We start from the raw sequence: 19,706 nt of genomic DNA on the forward strand, positions 1-19,706 counted from the left end.
TCAGGAGAGATGGTTTTAGCAAGGAAATGGAGATTGTCCAGCTTCTTTTTAAAGACATGTATTTGTATCTGAATCTGTGGCAGGGGAGCTTGCTTTTGGGCCTCAAGTGTAATTCACTATACACAACAGAGGCCAGTATGTTGCCCACTAAATGCATCTTTCGTCAACGGAAGTGCAAATGGTATTCTATTACATAACTAATCTAATCATCAGAACGTCTGTCGCAAATTTGGTTTATGTCACTCTTCGTTGTGTTCACCGTGACATTACAGTTTGACACACAATCCATGTCCCTTTTCTCCCAGGCAAAACCCCATGAAGTTATGAAGTGCCTCATTTCATAGCCAGTTTATTGAATGTTGTCATTTAGCCTCACTGTTCAAGCACGTCAGCGGTGCTCCGTTAGTCCGTATGTGTCTTTGGTTTTCATTAGCTTTATACGCATTACAGCACAAATGGCTTGGCCGCCTCCTTTCCCCCCCCAGCGTTGAACTTGCCCGTGCTTCTGCATGGGTTTACATCCGGTCCTTTGTGGGACGACTGCCCTGAATGATGATAGACAAAAGCACAGCATTTGTCCGCCATCTTGGACCTTTTGGGATGGATCTCCTTTAGCTCTGTTTGGCAGTTACTTGATGTTTAGTGTCATGTTCTTGGAAGTAAAAAAAGATGTTCCAGTCATCTCAAGTAATTTTGTATATGTATTTTAAGCATCTTTGTCAGTGCCCGTCTTTTTCTTTAATTCAGGTTAACGTGTTGCCAGTGCCGGTACGTGATTGATTTGCGTAATGATGTGTAATTTGAGTATGTACTTTTTTTTTTTTTAATTTAAAGAATTTGGATCCTGCTGTGCAGAAGGTTTGCATAACTATGTGCTCAACAGTTGCTTCATCAACATCATTTGTCATTTTTTGGAATCTCAGTGAATTCTTGACCATCCTGTCCACCTTTCAATGTTGGATCCATGTCATCTCTTGTCATCGTGTAAGAAGGGGGATGTGCCTGTGTGTGTGTGTGTGTGTGTGTGTGTGTGTGTGTGTGTGTGTGTGTACAAGTGTTTTTGGTCTGTGTTTTGTCTGTGCTCTTGTGCTAGGGCTTGATAATGGACCTCAATGCCATGCCTGTTTATGTGACTTACTATGGTTTGATCATGACTAGTGTTGTTGAACGGTACTGAGCCTGTGAAACTAGTCTGGCCTTACACCTGTTCCCAAAGAGTTTCTTCTAGCCCACATGAAGTACACTCGTAAAAAAGTAATTTTTAATGCGTGTACAACCCACTTTTTTGTTCCTTTTCTATACAAGATATATTAATAACCAGTTCTGTCAGTATCCTTGTCTCAGATTAGATGCAGATGTGTTAAAAATGACATCCTTTTCAAGGGTGCATATAGAAATTTCTCATTTAGGTTCTGCAGGTGGTGAAATGACGCTTTTTTTTTTTTTAGCCTAACATATATTCATTTTTTCATTTTTTAATTGGGTGCCCTGCCTTTTCCACCAGATATTATTCCTGTTTATGAATGAATTCTTAAGTTGCTAGAGTTGTGATTGTCCTTATATTTCAAGTACAGCCTCGCCAATTAAGGTGAGACAGACTTGAACAGCAGAAAAGGAGCACTCCACTTAGCATGTCTCCTTTTAATTGAAAAGGATTATGGACTCTCAAGACTACTAGATGTTAAGCCCCTTTAAACCATGTAAGCGCCAGTCCATTACAAAAGCAAAAGATGTTTGTTTGTACCATCACCCTAAAGCTCAGAAGTACTTCTATTTATCCAAAGCATATAGAATGTGAATTCATTTAATATATTTTGATAGTTTTTTTACCAATAGAAAACATATGGAAATCATATTTGTATATTTTCGTAATTTCACGTAAAGCCTGTGTACATTTCATGAGTTGAAATGTACAATTCTATATGCAAGAACCATGAAATGTTTTTTTTTCCGTGAATGACAGGCAGAAATGGTAAGGTAGACGTCTGCTAACTCGTGGACACATCTGCAGCACTAGAAATTAGCGTTAGCATTTTTCAGAGGGACAGTAACAGCCTTCGCCGTGTTCCAGCATTATAAAAATGTTGGTTGGTTTTAGCTTATTGCTAGTGCTACATCCCATGTTCTAGCCGTCACATTCACAATCAATCAAAGCATTTTAATGGTTCCTAGAGAGGTTTTTAGATACTTTTTAATTACATCCTGTGACAAGTATGTAAGTTGAGACAAATTTTTATTATTTATATGATTGCATAGTGTTGAATCCTTGTTCTTCATACCTGAAATTACTTGAAGTGTGTGCCTGTAATGCTATACCCTAATGATACACAGATACAACCTCTTTAAAATCGGGGTGATGAACGCCACTCATCCACAAGTGCTGAGATATTATTATTATTATTATTGATGTTAAAGATGTCCTTTATCAGCCCAGATTGGGTTGAGCACTGTGATAATGATGACAACAAAGCACAATGAGGTCAGTAGTCCTCTTATTTAAATAATCTCACTGAAGCCATCAGTTCTTGTAAAACAACTTAGAGACATTACGTTCATAAGTTTAGAATTGTGTTGATTGTAATGAGGCAAATGACTTGCTTGAGGTCGTCTCTAAAATTACGATACAGTATATCTATATTCTATTGATTAGTGGCCTTTTCTGTACTGGATCAATTTGGACCGCACAAAAATACAGCTGACTGAGAACACACTTGATTTGCCCGTGAAAGAAAAGCATGGCACTTAGTAATTTCCAGCGATAATAAATATTCAGATGATCGATATTTATTATCCTGTGTGATCGTTCTCCCATTCATAAGAATTCTTCCTAATATGCATTCCAAAAAAACCCGAAACAAAACCCATAAGCACTGAAGTCGGGACGACTCCTCTGCTTTGGCTGTGCCTTCATACAATCTCTGTATTGTGATACTGTTGTTTTCTTCAACTGTTGGTCTTGATAAAAATCTGTGGTTGAACCTCAGATGTTTCCATGATTTCCTCTGTCCTGATCTCATTTTAGAGAGAGAGTTTTTTCAGGATATTCCCCTCTGGAGCTCGACTCTAGCCTGAGAATTTCAGCTCAGTCTGAAAAATCAGTCTAGACCTGGACCAAACCCAAGGAGTATGATCCTTGGTGAGTCTTGCTAAAGCCCCAAATTGTTAATAGTTCAAGAATGAATCACTAAGATCCATATTTTTAACATTTTCCAACTTGATCCCAAACCAAACCCCGCTCCCAAGAATACAAGAGATCATGGAAACACACATCTGAAGATGCAAATGTATGTTTTACCACTGAATATGTCACTGAAATCCAGCTTCTGATGGAAAAGTTGATACATTAGCCAAATTGGGGGTTCCTCTTAACTCCCCCATGTCAACATTGATTTTGTCATAGAGATCTAATCATTTGAACTGCTGTCATAAGAGAGAACGCACCGTTTTTTCCTCTTTAGATAGCAAAGAAAAATCCTGTCACATGATATGGTGGGGAAACGATCCTATTCAAGGAGGGAGTGTGAAACAGGGTTATGGTCCATACACTTTTAATTCAGTTAAAAATGTAAACTGCAATTCAGTCGCTTGACACTGAAGTTCCCAATTGTTTGGCAGTATTGGATGTGTAAGTTTGATGTATTTAAATTTTGAGATGATAATATTAAAAATGATCACAATGAAAAATTCCATTATTGGCTGAAAGTGTTTTGACCCCAACCCTGATGTGAAGAAGGGCTACAGGGTCCCGCTGGTACGGCAGCGCGTCCAACATGACCACTGTTTGTTAGCGCCACCCAGTGGGCAGAGTTTTCCAAATGTTGATATTTTAATTGTCCTCCCAAGATTCAGTGTTTGTAACTGGATGGGCTCTAGTGATAAAAGACCATTGTTGTTGCTCTGTTTTTGAAAAATAAAGAATGTGTGATTAGAAATGTTTTTGTGTTTTTTTGTGAAAGTCACTCAAGTCATTGCTTTCAGCCAAGCGAGCTGGTCCATGTGCTCCGAGTGTGCTGCTAGTTTCTACTACTTTGAAGGAAGCTACACATGCATCAGTAACTGTTGTATAAAATCTGTTACTGCGGTTATGGATACTTCATGGTAGCAGTGCTCAGCTGCCTAGTGTACCTATTGTATCACCACAATCATAAAAATGAATGTCCTTCTAGGTTTGCATTGCGTATTGTAATTTATCTATCTACATCCGTTTACCACGGACTACTACTATATACGTTTACTTTAAAGTTTTACTGCACTACCCCACATTTAGAGGTAGTAAAATAATGTATAATTGATGAGTTTTGTTCCAAATAGGTCATAAAAGTAGAACTTATTGGAAAATAAATAATAAAACATAGGGTGTAAAATATTTTCAAATGATGATGTAACAATATTGACTTTTATAATAACTCCTGTTATTACATTCTAATTCTTCCAAGTTATTACATTTTAGTAATATTATTACATCATAAAAATATGTTACACACCTTATGAAGTAATAATTACTGGTCAATGTAACAATGTGATGCTATAACATTATTATTACTATTATTATTATTATTTTCGACCCATTTAGAATTCTTATTTTTTTTACATTTTGACAAGTTATTACGTTATCGTCTTGACAGTGGTCTCATTTTTTTATACCAGCGTATCACAATTAATTTGTACATGATATATTGATGTTTAAAAATGCTAAATGTACCTTTAAGTAAAGAGTTTGTTTTGTTAATCCACTGCTGCACAAACTGGGATGTCTGGGAAGGTTCTTTCTCTGTTGGATGTTTTGAGAAACTAAGATCTTTCCCTTCGGTCGGTGCTTTCCGATCCCAGGGGAGAGTCTTATTATTATTATTATTGATGTTAAAGATGTCCTTTATCAGCCCAGATTGGGTTGAGCACTGTGATAATGATGACAACAAAGCACAATGAGGTCAGTAGTCCTCTTATTTAAATAATCTCACTGAAGCCATCAGTTCTTGTAAAACAACTTAGAGACATTACGTTCATAAGTTTAGAATTGTGTTGATTGTAATGAGGCAAATGACTTGCTTGAGGTCGTCTCTAAAATTACGATACAGTATATCTATATTCTATTGATTAGTGGCCTTTTCTGTACTGGATCAATTTGGACCGCACAAAAATACAGCTGACTGAGAACACACTTGATTTGCCCGTGAAAGAAAAGCATGGCACTTAGTAATTTCCAGCGATAATAAATATTCAGATGATCGATATTTATTATCCTGTGTGATCGTTCTCCCATTCATAAGAATTCTTCCTAATATGCATTCCAAAAAAACCCGAAACAAAACCCATAAGCACTGAAGTCGGGACGACTCCTCTGCTTTGGCTGTGCCTTCATACAATCTCTGTATTGTGATACTGTTGTTTTCTTCAACTGTTGGTCTTGATAAAAATCTGTGGTTGAACCTCAGATGTTTCCATGATTTCCTCTGTGTCCTGATCTCATTTTAGAGAGAGAGTTTTTTCAGGATATTCCCCTCTGGAGCTCGACTCTAGCCTGAGAATTTCAGCTCAGTCTGAAAAATCAGTCTAGACCTGGACCAAACCCAAGGAGTATGATCCTTGGTGAGTTTTGCTAAAGCCCCAAATTGTTAATAGTTCAAGAATGAATCACTAAGATCCATATTTTTAACATTTTCCAACTTGATCCCAAACCAAACCCCGCTCCCAAGAATACAAGAGATCATGGAAACACACATCTGAAGATGCAAATGTATGTTTTACCACTGAATATGTCACTGAAATCCAGCTTCTGATGGAAAAGTTGATACATTAGCCAAATTGGGGGTTCCTCTTAACTCCCCCATGTCAACATTGATTTTGTCATAGAGATCTAATCATTTGAACTGCTGTCATAAGAGAGAACGCACAGTTTTTTCCTCTTTAGATAGCAAAGAAAAATCCTGTCACATGATATGGTGGGGAAACGATCCTATTCAAGGAGGGAGTGTGAAACAGGGTTATGGTCCATACACTTTTAATTCAGTTAAAAATGTAAACTGCAATTCAGTCGCTTGACACTGAAGTTCCCAATTGTTTGGCAGTATTGGATGTGTAAGTTTGATGTATTTAAATTTTGAGATGATAATATTAAAAATGATCACAATGAAAAATTCCATTATTGGCTGAAAGTGTTTTGACCCCAACCCTGATGTGAAGAAGGGCTACAGGGTCCCGCTGGTACAGCAGCGCGTCCAACATGACCACTGTTTGTTAGCGCCACCCAGTGGGCAGAGTTTTCCAAATGTTGATATTTTAATTGTCCTCCCAAGATTCAGTGTTTGTAACTGGATGGGCTCTAGTGATAAAAGACCATTGTTGTTGCTCTGTTTTTGAAAAATAAAGAATGTGTGATTGGAAATGTTTTTGTGTGTTTTTTTGTGAAAGTCACTCAAGTCATTGCTTTCAGCCAAGCGAGCTGGTCCATGTGCTCCGAGTGTGCTGCTAGTTTCTACTACTTTGAAGGAAGCTACACATGCATCAGTAACTGTTGTATAAAATCTGTTACTGCAGTTATGGATACTTCATGGTAGCAGTGCTCAGCTGCCTAGTGTACCTATTGTATCACCACAATCATAAAAATGAATGTCCTTCTAGGTTTGCATTGCGTATTGTAATTTATCTATCTACATCCGTTTACCACGGACTACTACTATATACGTTTACTTTAAAGTTTTACTGCACTACCCCACATTTAGAGGTAGTAAAATAATGTATAATTGATGAGTTTTGTTCCAAATAGGTCATAAAAGTAGAACTTATTGGAAAATAAATAATAAAACATAGGGTGTAAAATATTTTCAAATGATGATGTAACAATATTGACTTTTATAATAACTCCTGTTATTACATTCTAATTCTTCCAAGTTATTACATTTTAGTAATATTATTACATCATAAAAATATGTTACACACCTTATGAAGTAATAATTACTGGTCAATGTAACAATGTGATGCTATAACATTATTATTACTATTATTATTATTATTTTCGACCCATTTAGAATTCTTATTTTTTTTACATTTTGACAAGTTATTACGTTATCGTCTTGACAGTGGTCTCATTTTTTTATACCAGCGTATCACAATTAATTTGTACATGATATATTGATGTTTAAAAATGCTAAATGTACCTTTAAGTAAAGAGTTTGTTTTGTTAATCCACTGCTGCACAAACTGGGATGTCTGGGAAGGTTCTTTCTCTGTTGGATGTTTTGAGAAACTAAGATCTTTCCCTTCGGTCGGTGCTTTCCGATCCCAGGGGAGAGTCTTATCGTACACTGCCCCCCCCCCCCCCCCCCCCCCCCCCCCCCCCCAGTCCCTGTTAGGTCAGTCTGACTGCGGCCCTCTGGGTCCCTGTCTGCTGTCGCCCTCTGAGTTTACACTATCTGGTCTAGACATTTGCCAATGCTGAACAGTAGAATAAGCTGGTCCAATGATAAACTGTGCTGACAATATTCCTACGACCCTAGAATTATTATGAAGTGCCTGGAAAAGAAATAAAATAAGAGCCGAAGATAGTTTGTTTTTATTAAATCAAATTACTAATTTAGCTATTTGTTCATTTGAATGTTTGATTTAGTCAGTATTAGTTAATTGATTCCTGTGTCATATGTTGATATACCAGGTGATGTATGTTATTTTGTTTCGCTGTGACAATTGCAATCTATCTATCTATCTATCTATCTATCCGTCCATCCATCCATCCATCCATCCATCCAAAGACCTAAATGCGACCATAGCTTTACACTTGGTTTTCACATCACCGTACCATAGCTTTTTATTAAGTAGTCCTATGAGTGAATGTACATACACAACTATGTAGTCTCATTTGCCTTCATTTATGAAAATGTTCCTTGACTTTATCCTAGGTTGCATTATATGCTTTTTGGCAAAAGATTGAAAAGAATAATGAAAATTACCTATCAACCTTCACACCTTACATGTCATTACATGTTTGCTCCTTATTTATCAATGTAAAACACTTATTCTGACATTAAGATAACTTTTTCATAAATCACAACTTAGGCTTGGATTTGGTCATAGGTTCAAAATTTGGATGTGAAGATGTTCCATAAACAAAGAACCTGGATGTCTTCCCCTGCCATGCCAAGTCATTCATTCATTTCATTTTCAGTTCCCTGGAAAATCATCGCAACAAAGATTAACTTGGTGATAAGATGCTTTGGGGAAATCCAGCCAAGTGTTGTTGCCCTGAACACTGTAATATCAGCAGAGGAAGGAAGCAGTTCAGCACGTTTGAAAGGAGGTTGTGTTTATGTGAAACAGAACTGTAACGACCCCAATAACTTACTGCTAACAGCTTTCCTCTCCAACAGATAGGAGTTTTACATGTACAAACATTTCTCATAGGCAGAAATAATCTCATTGGTTGAGTTAAACCTCGGTGGGTGGAGCCAAAGAACCACAGTTTTTCTGGCAAAGTAACATTAGCCTGAAACCCAGTGAAAAAGGTAAGGTATGAAGCCTAGCGCTCTGCTACTAACTGAATGAATACAATGTACATACTAAGTTAGCTAGGTTAGCTAGTTAGCCTAGCTGACCTTCCGAGTTCAAACTAGCCACACTAGCCGCTATCTAGGTAAGCTAGTTAGCTAGCTGCTGACCTTTCAAGATCATTAATGGCTATTTATATTTTTCTTAACATTTTGACCAGAGTTCCTTCTTTGCTATTCAGGTTTTCCAGTTAGTTAACTTACACTGAAAAACTGTGGCTCTTTGGCTCCGCCCACTGAGGTTTAACTCAACCAATGAGATTATTTCTGCCTCTGAGAAACGTTTGCAACACTCCAATCTGCTTCTCTCCTCCTCACCTCTCTCCATTGTTCTCAGCTATTGTTCAACACCATCCTCTTCCTCACTTCTCCTCCTCTGCTCTCCTCCCTCTCTTTCTTCTTTATCTCCTTTTTTTTTTACCTTGTTCTTCTCTATCCTCCTGTCTTTCTTCCTCCTTGATCTCCACTTTCCTTCTCCTCTCTCTCCTTCTTCTCCGCCGCCCTCCCCTCTTCCTCCTCATCCTTCTCTCCAGTCGTCCTTCTCGTTCCTCTCATCCTCTCTCTCTCTCTCTCTCTCTCTATTCCTGCTCACTCCCGGCAAAGGCCTGGCCAAGCAGGGGGAGTGTGGCCACACAGCTCCATAAATCCAGCCTGAAATCAGCATGTACCGGCCATAATGAGCGGGAGATACTGAAAATATGTTGATTATCTCCCAACATGGGGGATGAGGGGGCAGGGAGTTTGGACATGGGCTTACTTGGAGCAGCCCCAGTGGCATAAATAGCTGTCTTTACATGGAAACATGGACACAAACACACAAACACATACACACTCATACACAGACACATACACTCACACTTTGAAGGCAGCCTCAGGGCCTGCAGATGGAGTTGCTCCCTTGTATTGCACCTGTGACTGAGGTAACTGCCCCAATATACTGTAGGCTTTGGTTCTGCTATTTATAATGAGGCTCCTATTCTATATTAAAAGTGAAAGTGCATAAATTCTTTACCTAAATTAAAGTGGAAATCTCTGGTGGAACAGAACTTGAGTGAAAATTGGAGTATTCAGATTCTACTTGAGTAAAAATATTTGGCATGAAAAATTATATGTTCAATATAATGTTCTTGTATCTCAGTGCAAGGAGCCTTTTTGTTTCCATATACTTTGATAACTTTGATGGATTAAGCTGAATTTGTTCCTGGTTTATTTATGTTTACTGCTTCTTCTTAAAGATGGCTTGCTCAAGGAAAAAAAAAATGCAGCATTTTTATAAAAACATCATGTTTGTTTGTGAAATATTTTTCTTATAAGTAACTATCTGGTATCTGCTGGTTAGATGCAGTTGAGTAAAAAGTGGGAATTGAGTAAGAGTAGTAGAGTAGTAGAGTAGTAGAAGAGTACTTCAAAATTGCAAAACAGAAAACATTTATGACTTATTTATTCTGGTCCAAAGTTAACCCAGTAAGAAACAGGGAATCTTTGTGGAGAATATCCAAATATCTATTCAAATCTTCACTAATCCTGATTGGAAGCTCACAATTGTGCATATCTTTCTTGTGCGTCATGCTTGTTCTCTCATTCCCACCTTTGCAAATGCACTACACACTTTCTTGCAGCACTTGTCTGTACGTTTAGAAAGTTTTCAATTCTAAAGTCTATGCTTATTCTATACTTATTTCTCTTCTGTCAGTACTATCCACCAGCTCAAAACTTCTGCACAGATAAATGTACTTTGCAAACCGTGATTCTGAGCCTGTTCCTGATTTGATCTCCGCCTCTCTCGCAGTTGCTTTACCAAACCGTCTGGCCTCTCCTTTCCTTCTGTAACCTCCGCCTTAGTAGTCAGACTCCAGCAGCTCCAAATTAGTCATCACTACACGAGGCAAACAGGGGTAGCAACCTCCCCTCCCCCCACCGGAGAGATTTATTGGGATAGCCTTGAACGCCGGGCTGTTTCTCGTGGAGCCGAGCCCATCTTGTTCAAGGGGGAGACGAGTTCAGCTAGTCTGGCCTCTCATCCGTGGTCGAGAGAGAGAAAGTGCGCAGGCGTTCTCATCCCTTCTCTCAACCCTACCAACAGGATTTATCGCATCTGATTTCTGTGCCGATCCTTAAAATTACAGCTCCCTCATTTCTGTAATTACAGTCTAATTATACAGCAACAAAATACGATACATGGTAAATAATGAGTTGATATAGAAACTACAAATAAGTGTCAAAAAAGAGGGAGACTAGGAAGTGTTGAAGTGTTTTTTACTGATGGTTTATGTATCTCAAGGTGTGACCCAGTCCAAGAATTTCACCAGCCAATATTCAGGTGAGTTCAGGTGAATGGTCGGCCTGTTAGCTCTGAGATCCAGTTGCTTCAAATTTTGTCCAATTTTGTTTCTACATAATTATACTGTTATGTAAAGGAGCTGCAAGGGAGCTTAAGTGTGGCTGATGTTGTCGCTTTGAAACCATTTCAGTAGACAAACGTGTTATTATGCTGTTATTTGCAATCAAAGGGCCGGTGTTAATATTTAAGTGATATTGTTTATGTCAAAATTGGTGGTAGATGCATTAAATGTCATGAAAATATCACAAAAACATCCAATTACTTAACTTATGGTTCACATGATTAGTTTTCAGCCAAAGACTAATCGCCTTACAGCCCCATTGACTCTCCAAAGGAAAAGGCCCTGTAAAGTGCAGTGGGGACCGTACAAAATACTTTAAGCTGCTGGGAAATGCAGCATTTTTTAGCTTAGCTAAATATTTGAGTTGGGATTACTTGTGAGTTTGGAATCCAATGTATTCCACCTATTTCTAATCTAGCCTTGTCTTAGTTTGGGTGGGTTCATGTGTTCATTGTGTGACATTGTCCCTTATGTGCTGGGTAGGTTTTAAGGCTCTATTCAAAAGAAATAGTAGTGTAGTTTAGAAAAATGTGTGGGCATCAATCTGAAAATTAGGCTCCTAATTCCATTCCTAATTGACTTTTTGAAAATGCAGTGCACAAAGCATTCATCCGTCACAGTGATATGCAGCATTTGGCCTTCTCTCAGTTCTCATTCCTATGATAATAATTTTGAAATCCCATCTCACTTTCATCATGGGATGGCAGAGTGCATTAGTTACAACATTTCTCACTGCCAATGGACTGGAGAGATTCAATTATTCAAGTAATGTGCACCATAACTTAAGTTACCCAGTTAGTTAATCAATGTATTATCTGCTCATCATCTGAAACTTGTAATTTATAAATAAAATGAATTCACTTTACCTTGGCTAAAAATTGAAATGTTACTATCTTGTGTAAGATGAAGTCCAAGTAGGCTACAAATTTCTGAGGAACACCTAACATTTAGTTTGTATGTGAGCCATTTCAACATGCCTGTCTGGACCTAAATCTAATTTGTATTACATGCCACTGTATAGCCCGTCTCTCCAAGATGTTGACACTTGGCATGCTGTGTAAATGACGATGACAGCACCTAGGGGGATTTTCTGGGGATAAGGGCACATTTTCTGGTTGAGAGCTGACAATACTATTTGAACATAACAAATCCTAACAGATTTTGTGAGTCTGCAAAATCAGTTTTGAGTCTTGGTTCTCTGATTTCTGCCTTTTGCAGAGAGTTGTTTACATTCATGCAAGTCGTAGATTGGAGTTTCAGTTATATAAACATTTTTCGGAGGCAGAGTTGTTCTTGAGGCAGAAATAATCTCATTGGTTGAGTTAAACCTCAGTGGGCGGAGCCAAAGAACCACAGTTTTTCAGAGCGCAAGCTAGCTAACTGGAAAGTCAAAGAACGAACTCTGGTCAAAATATAAATAAAGAATATAAATAGCAACGACTTCTTTTCATTCAATCATCACCATGGCATTCATGATGTTGGAAGGTCAGCAGGCTAGCTAACTTGGGGTCACCACATTTTCAAACCCCCAAACCGGGACCCTAAAGTGTACCGCACGTTCATGCACGCGCACATGTATGCGCTTATGCACGCACCATAGGCGTTTTCATCAGGATGGGGGACAATTATTTCAGCGCTTAGCACACCTAGTGACTGCACCTTTCAACACCATGGACGTGTGGTGCATTGTTTATGTTTTTTGATTGGGTTAGGTAAAAATAAGCGGGACAGAACATGATAAACGTCTATGTAAGCGCTGAAAACAAGTATAATACTATTATTATTATTTTAGTTGTGGTGAAAACCAGGACAATTTGGTAGTCAATGTTGAAAACCGGGACATTTTAGTGTTTTACAGATATTTGTCGGGACTCGGGACAACCATCTTGAAACCGGGACAATCCCGGACAAACCGGAACGTCTGGTCACCGTAAGCTAACTAGCTTACCTATAGGCTAGTGTGGCTAGTTTGAACTTGGAGTCTGCTAGGCTAACTAGCTTACCTAAATAGCTATAGGCTAGTTTGGCTAGTTTGAACTTGGAAGGTCAGCTAAGCTAACTAGCTAACCTAGAACGTGGTAGCAGTGGCTTCATAATTTTACCTCCTCCTCTCTTACTCATTGCCTTTTTACTGGACTTCTGTCTGAAAAACTATGATTTTTTTTGGCTCCGCCCATTGTGGTTTCACTCAACCAATGGGATTATTCCTTCCTCCGAGAAATGATTGCAAAACTACAACTCCGAAGAATGACTAATGAATTCTTATCGTAAATGGTGTGTAACTTGTGCGTTCTGTGGAAGAATTGTGACTAAGTGGTCATTACTACACAGATGTGAAGTGGTCAGGGTTTCACAGCTGGACAGACAGCTGCCATGTGTTCCCACAACAATCCCTCCCTTGCTGCTTATCTGTCTGTCCATCCTTTCACTCCCACCACACACACACACACACACACACACACACACTTTATCTGACACCAAAAACATCTAATAAAAAGGAGACCCTGATAAAGGTACATTTTAATTGTTTTTACAAAAAGCACACAAGTGACAGAAATCTTCCATACTGTGAACGTAAAGTCTGACAAAATAAAACTATAATACTGTACAACCTTTAAATCAAGATAAACGGTGACACACTGTTCCTCCATGTGGTGATTTGTGTTTCATGTTTCTGTTATAAATAATAGTGGTGTAATTTGCTAAGTGAAGCGGCCTTTTCATTTCCTTGTATTAAATTCATACCTGACACCCTGCTGTCTAATGCTCAAATGATGGAATTTTTAGCATTGGCATGGCATTCACTGCAGTTAGACAAACATGTACACACTAAAAATGTCAAGGAGGATGAATCTAAAGCTTGTCTGTGTGTATTAATCTCTGTGTGTATATGTATCTGTACCTGTGAGAGTGTGTGTGTGTGTGTACTCTTCCTTTTCTGTCTGTACAAATCAAAGTGACCCCCCAAACCTCAGGGTTTTAGAGCAAGAAAAACCCTTTCCAATGATCAGAGATTGTTTTTAGTTAGACATGCAGTGTATTCATGAATCAAACAAAACAGCTTTTGGATTTTTACCTAATCAGGACATGGAACTAACCTTTGAGCTACCAAAAGTCATTTTCAGAATAGAATAAAATGATGTAACACCGGGTGGCAACCTGCCCAATTGGCTGGTGGAACTGACAGATTTACCTAGTAGCCACTGCCAAATATCATGTGGCTGGAGGTAATTTAAGCCCTGAGCTTTATACTCAAAAGACACCGAAGACTGCAATATATTTTAACTGAAAACTGAATGTATTTTATCTCCCTTCAAAGTAAAAGTGAAATGTTTGGCTTTCTTCTTTTTGTAGAGAATTTCTTGGGGGGGCAAAAGCATTGTTTTTCTGTATAATAATGACATTGCATTAAAACTGAGAGATAACCACAGAAAATGTAGTGATTTTCTTATTTTTTTTATTTTGATTGTCGTGGCTTAGAAAACCGATGAGTAGAAAGTGCATGAAGCCCGCCCCACTGTAGTAAGCTTGCTGCTTATCTGATCAGTGGTATGTTTTGCAGTCATGAGATTTTGTATTATATGAAATTGGAGATGCACATAGGATCATTTTTATAAAGTAGTTTGAACTCCTTTTTCTAAGTAACTACAATTAACAAAAATATATTTCTCTTTAGGATAGCTTTGCTGTAGTTCAACTTCACCAAGTAAGTACGTTCAAAGCAGTTTCTCCAACACTGCTAAATGTTACCGATCACTTTGTCCACATTGCTTTGACTTGTCCTTTGTCATCACATCAGTGCACGATTCAGTACCTGGCTGGCTGAGATTAAGAGTCAAGGAAAGGGGAGAAAGGTGCGTCCAGCGTTATTCTGCGTCGGCCTCTAAGGTGGGGGTCAGTGGGCGTGTCCCGTCCCGTCCTGGTGGAGGCGTCTGATTGGTTGGAACTCCTGATAGCAGCTCTCCCATGCTGCCGCAGTAGAGCAGGGAACGCATGGGCCACTTCTGGAGGGAGAGACAGCGCACTATGGTCACCTCTGTGATCATGACTCACACATAACTGCTTGGCATCAAGAAGATGTAAGACTGAGTAAAAATGTATTTGGCAAGATGTGACAATATGCTGTTTTAAAAAATTTGAATGCTATCTAACCTATCATTTCCTTTACATGTCATGCTAATACAATTCATCACCTAGATCTGTGGTCATGTATGTGTACAGATACATTAGCTTTCATCTTATTAGCTTAAAAGGGTGAAAATATATATGAGACAAATTACACTTACACAAAAATGATTTAAAGTCTTTGCAAGAAAAATGAAACAATGATTGTTATTATTTATTTATTTAATTGGAAATTTTGTTGCCATTTGAACCAATTTTGCCTCCCAACCAACTTTTCATCACCACTGTTGTTACGCATTGGTTTTTTCCACTGATTCTTGCCAGCTATTGGCCAGCTTGTATGTGCTGCATTCAGTACTTGCCTATAGACCCAACAAATATGCCATAATTTGCCATGTACATTCAGCAGTCCATGTATAGGTCAGTAACAGTCAGTACAATATACACACAGTACACAGTATCACATGCACACCACGGTTAGGACCAGGATATGGTTTTCCTGTCTTACCTTAACAGGATGGAGGTATCCGCCCGGCCTGGAGGGCAGAATGTGCTCAGTCCCTCCCTGGTCCAGAGTCTCTGTTAGGTGGGCGATGTAGTTGGTAGCCAGAACCAGAACATCCAGTTTGGACAGCTTGGTATCTGGTGGGACTGAGGGCAGAGCAGCCTGCGGAGAGGGGAGGAGGTCGGACAGACCTGGGTTCAGTTCCCTCTCAAGTCACTCAATTCAAACTCAGGAGGATTTTCCACAATATCCAAATATCAAAACCCTCTTGCTCGTGAGGGCTGTCAAATCTGAGAATGAATGCTTGATCATTAGTCAAGAAATTTGAGATTTTATTTTCATTTTCAGCTGACTGAATTGACAGTGAATTTTACCCCAGGGGAAGATTTATAAGTTCTAGATACTAGATTGGTATTATGCACATAATAGACATTAGCATATTGTAGGGTGACAGGGTGGGCTAGCGGTTAGAGAGACAGTCCCATAACCAAAAAGGTCACAGGTTTGATACCTGCAACAGTCATGTGTCTTGGTGCTGACAAATATGTCGGATTATTTGCAGCAGTGTGGCCTATTAATTAGACTGACTGTCCTGTAAAGAAAATGTTGCAGGTTTGATCACCACAACATGAGTCCTATCAAAGTCTCCTTGAGAAAGTCACTGCACCCTTATCTGTTCACTCGTAAACCACAATGAACAGTGGCAGCCAGATGGCTAAAATGACAAGTGTAAATGTCATAAAGATGCATGTATTATAGATGTAGATGTATTATTCTGAGGCTAGATGCACACAGGAAGAGAAAAACTGTCTTTAACCTGGTGTGACCCAAATTTGATAATTTCAGGCTAAATACAGAATAACTCTCAGATCAAGGTCATGTAAAGATCTGATTTTTTAAATTTCCTGATCTTGTGTAAATCCAGCCAATACTATCTTTTCTTACAATGATTCCCCATCGAAAATATGTTTTTGGGTCTAGGCAGAACTTGATTGGATCTATTCCTATCCTGTCCTTTCCTGTGTGTGTGGTCTACCTGCAGACTGTGGAAGGCCTGTCGCAGGTTGCGTACGCGGCTCCTCTCCCTGGCAGCGTTTTCTGGGGAGTGCTGGGGCCTCAGCATCCTGGCCTGGACTGTCGACCCACAACCAGAACCCGAACCGGTGTTTGGGCCTGAACTGGAGCTGGGCCCAGATCCAGACTGCACCTGGATCAAAGTATCAGACTCTTAGAGCTTGACATTTACGCATGTACTCACTAATACTGTGTAAGGTCTTAATGAAAAGTTCTCTGATACAGAAGTGTGACTGAGTGATGTCCCATACTGTTTTCCTTACTGGAAATCTATAAGGTGATGTGTTGCGTTATTTCTCGGTGCAAAATTTATTGGACCAAGTGGTTCCTATACCATTTATGTTCAACGTGTGATGAATGTTAGGCAATATCCAACTGGCTGCCCAAAGGCCTTCATGGCTGCATCATCACCAGTCTTTGAAACCAGCGTCATGCTTGACTTTCAATTTGAAAACCTTCATCCTACGTAACATTTATATTGTCCCGTCCTGTTTTTACACCATTGTGAGTATATTACACATTACAGAGATTTTCATCAAATTCTAGCAGTATTTATGTGTACTTGTGTGTTATGTGTACTTATGGTGTGACATGTTTTTTGCATGCTTTTTCATGTTCACCCAGCAAACACATCTCGGTCACATGGGGTAGAAACGAAATTTTTCATGCAGAGCAGGAAGACTCACCCACTTTCTTGGTTCCCGGCTGCTGCGTACGCTCTGCCTGTGGCCATGCAGGGATGCTTGGCTGCCGGCTGGACAGGCCTGCTGGCTCTGTGGGTCGGAGATGAGCTGGTGGTCCACCGCAACCGACATGAGACCTTCCAGAGGATTCACAGCCATGGATGCTACTGGATAGCGCCCTCCCAAACTGGTGTAGCAGCCTGTCCTGATGCCTTAAAACTTAACTATCTTCCTTAGTCCACTTTCATTTGCAGTCTGCTTTGTATTAATCTTTTCAATAGCTACTGAAGACCATTCTGTGCAAGTGAGCTGCAAGCACCTCCGAGTGCCTTTCCAAAGTTCACGAACATCTCTGGTGACCAGCTCCAGCGAGGACCACCCCAGTTGGAAACCCAGACCCCCGAACAGCTGATGAAAACGCTCCGCAGTCACACCAACGGCGTTCATTCGTTTTCCTCTCGGCTGCTTCTCTGCGCATCACCGTCCATCTGGATCCCTCCAAGTCTCACCCTCTGTCTTTCTCTCTCTTTCTCTCTGCCTCGCTCCTTCCTTCTCTCTACTTGTTTCCTTATCGGGTGAGGTAATGTGGGGATCTTCAAGTGGTCCTTATCTCCCCCGCCCGGTCGTCCTGATCCTCCCCTGGACGTTCGGCTGCCAAGAAGAGCAGGCAGGCGGGCAGGCCGGCCCGGGGGAGTGGAGGATTGGAAGGGTGTCCCGAGCCAGGGCACTAGGGGGCTTGGGAAACTCCAAGCCCCACTAACAGCTGGACAGGGGTGGGAATGGGGGTTTTGGGGCAGTGGAACGTCAAACATCACCGAAGGGAGGTGGTGGAAGTGCATTTCTGTTTGGTTGAAAACTTTGGGGTAGATGTTCTAGGATGGGATTCCCCTGGCTTGGATAACACAGAGGAGGTTGTCGGTAGCTTTAGAGGAGGAAACTTAGCACTGTTGGACCCTTACACACATATGATGTCAACAAGATGGAATAGAGGGATCTTGATTTAATAGAATTATTTTCACCACACATGCAAACACAAGCACACATGCGCTCACACACACACAATTCACTTAATTGATTCAATAAAACTGCAGAAAACACATCAATAATGGGCAATGTCAAGTATCATCAGTCTACAACATGGCATATGCATTTATGGGCATATATAACTAAGGGGCTTGTGCAACAAATGAATGAATCTTTGTTTTTGAGATTTTTTGGTATTTCTGATTTTCACAGTCAACAGCAGAGAGAGAGAGAGAGAGAGAGAGAGAGAGAGAGAGAGAGAGAGAGAGAGAGAGAGAGAGAGAGAGAGAGAGAGAGAGAGAGAGAGAGAGAGAGACAGGTTGATGACATGCAACAAAGGTCCCAGGCTGGAATCGAATTGAGGACATTGAAAGTACTTGGGATGTGCCTTAACCAATTGAGCCATCTGGATGCTCCAGAAAACTGTCTTTTTATATAAGAGACTGACACTGAGACAATGCACCACTCAATATCAATTTTATTTGGTCAAAAAATAACGTCAGAACATTGTGTCATTATCTAAAATACAACATGCCATTCAGGTCATCTTGGAATGATGTCAAACACTGCAATAGTGATTCTGTTTCTTATCTATAACTTAAAAAGGCAAAGATCAATTATTGGTGGTATTATCAATGAAAATACTATTTCACAAGCTAGCCAAAAATTAGACAAAAAAGTCTAGAAATGTAATTTTCAAGGCATTACTGGGTAAACATTCAATCTCACACTATACCAATAATGTGAAAAAAAAAAAACATTTTTCAACTCTCCCTACTAAAACAAGATTAACCAATTTCTATCCAGTGAATAAATTGGTTCATTTATCATTTTCAAACAAAACTTGTCTACTCAACTTTACTGGTAGTATATATGAGATAATCATGAGCATCAATTATCATTTTGGTCTCTTTTCAGCATTGTTACTCTCATTTCAGTCTATTAGTAAGTTACAAATACTAAATATCAAAGTATCAACAGAAGCTTTTTGAAACCAAATGAAAAAAAAATTGTTAAACTGGTAACTTCTGCTTCTAGCCATTGTAATTTACAGTGCTTGGAAGCATCAAATCAAAGCTAATCAGTGAGTTATGCTGTGTAATTTATGCTCTGCAAGTATACTAGGAAATAATTTGATAGATAACAGTTAATTGAGAAAGCTCCAGATTAAATATTATCAAAGGCAGCTGTGGTTGTCGCAGTACAGTAGTGTGCTGTTGTTGGATGTAAACACTTCATCCAGAATTTTGTCAAAATATCTGATAGCAACAGTGCATTTCTGAAAAAATAAAATGGGGTTTGAATGGGTTTGAAAGTGTGATAAAATGTACTGAGCACACAAAAGTCTATGCAT

At 39.4% G+C, this 19,706-nt stretch overlaps 1 protein-coding gene across 1 annotated transcript; it reads right to left on the reverse strand.

The window, feature by feature from the left end:
* Nucleotides 1-14,808: 14,808 nt before the first annotated feature.
* tcf23 (transcription factor 23) lies at nt 14,809-17,488 on the reverse strand. The gene is made up of 4 exons (XM_071899196.2): nt 17,333-17,488; nt 16,609-16,779; nt 15,576-15,734; nt 14,809-14,946 (listed from the first exon to the last, which is right to left on the reverse strand). Exons 1-4 carry the CDS (start codon nt 17,486-17,488, stop codon nt 14,809-14,811), a joined length of 624 nt encoding a protein of 207 aa, XP_071755297.1.
* Between the last annotated feature and the right edge of the window lie 2,218 nt (nt 17,489-19,706).

The sequence above is a fragment of the Centroberyx gerrardi genome, chromosome 18 (genome assembly GCF_048128805.1).
Source record: "Centroberyx gerrardi isolate f3 chromosome 18, fCenGer3.hap1.cur.20231027, whole genome shotgun sequence".
NCBI classification, from domain to species: Eukaryota; Metazoa; Chordata; class Actinopteri; order Beryciformes; family Berycidae; genus Centroberyx; species Centroberyx gerrardi.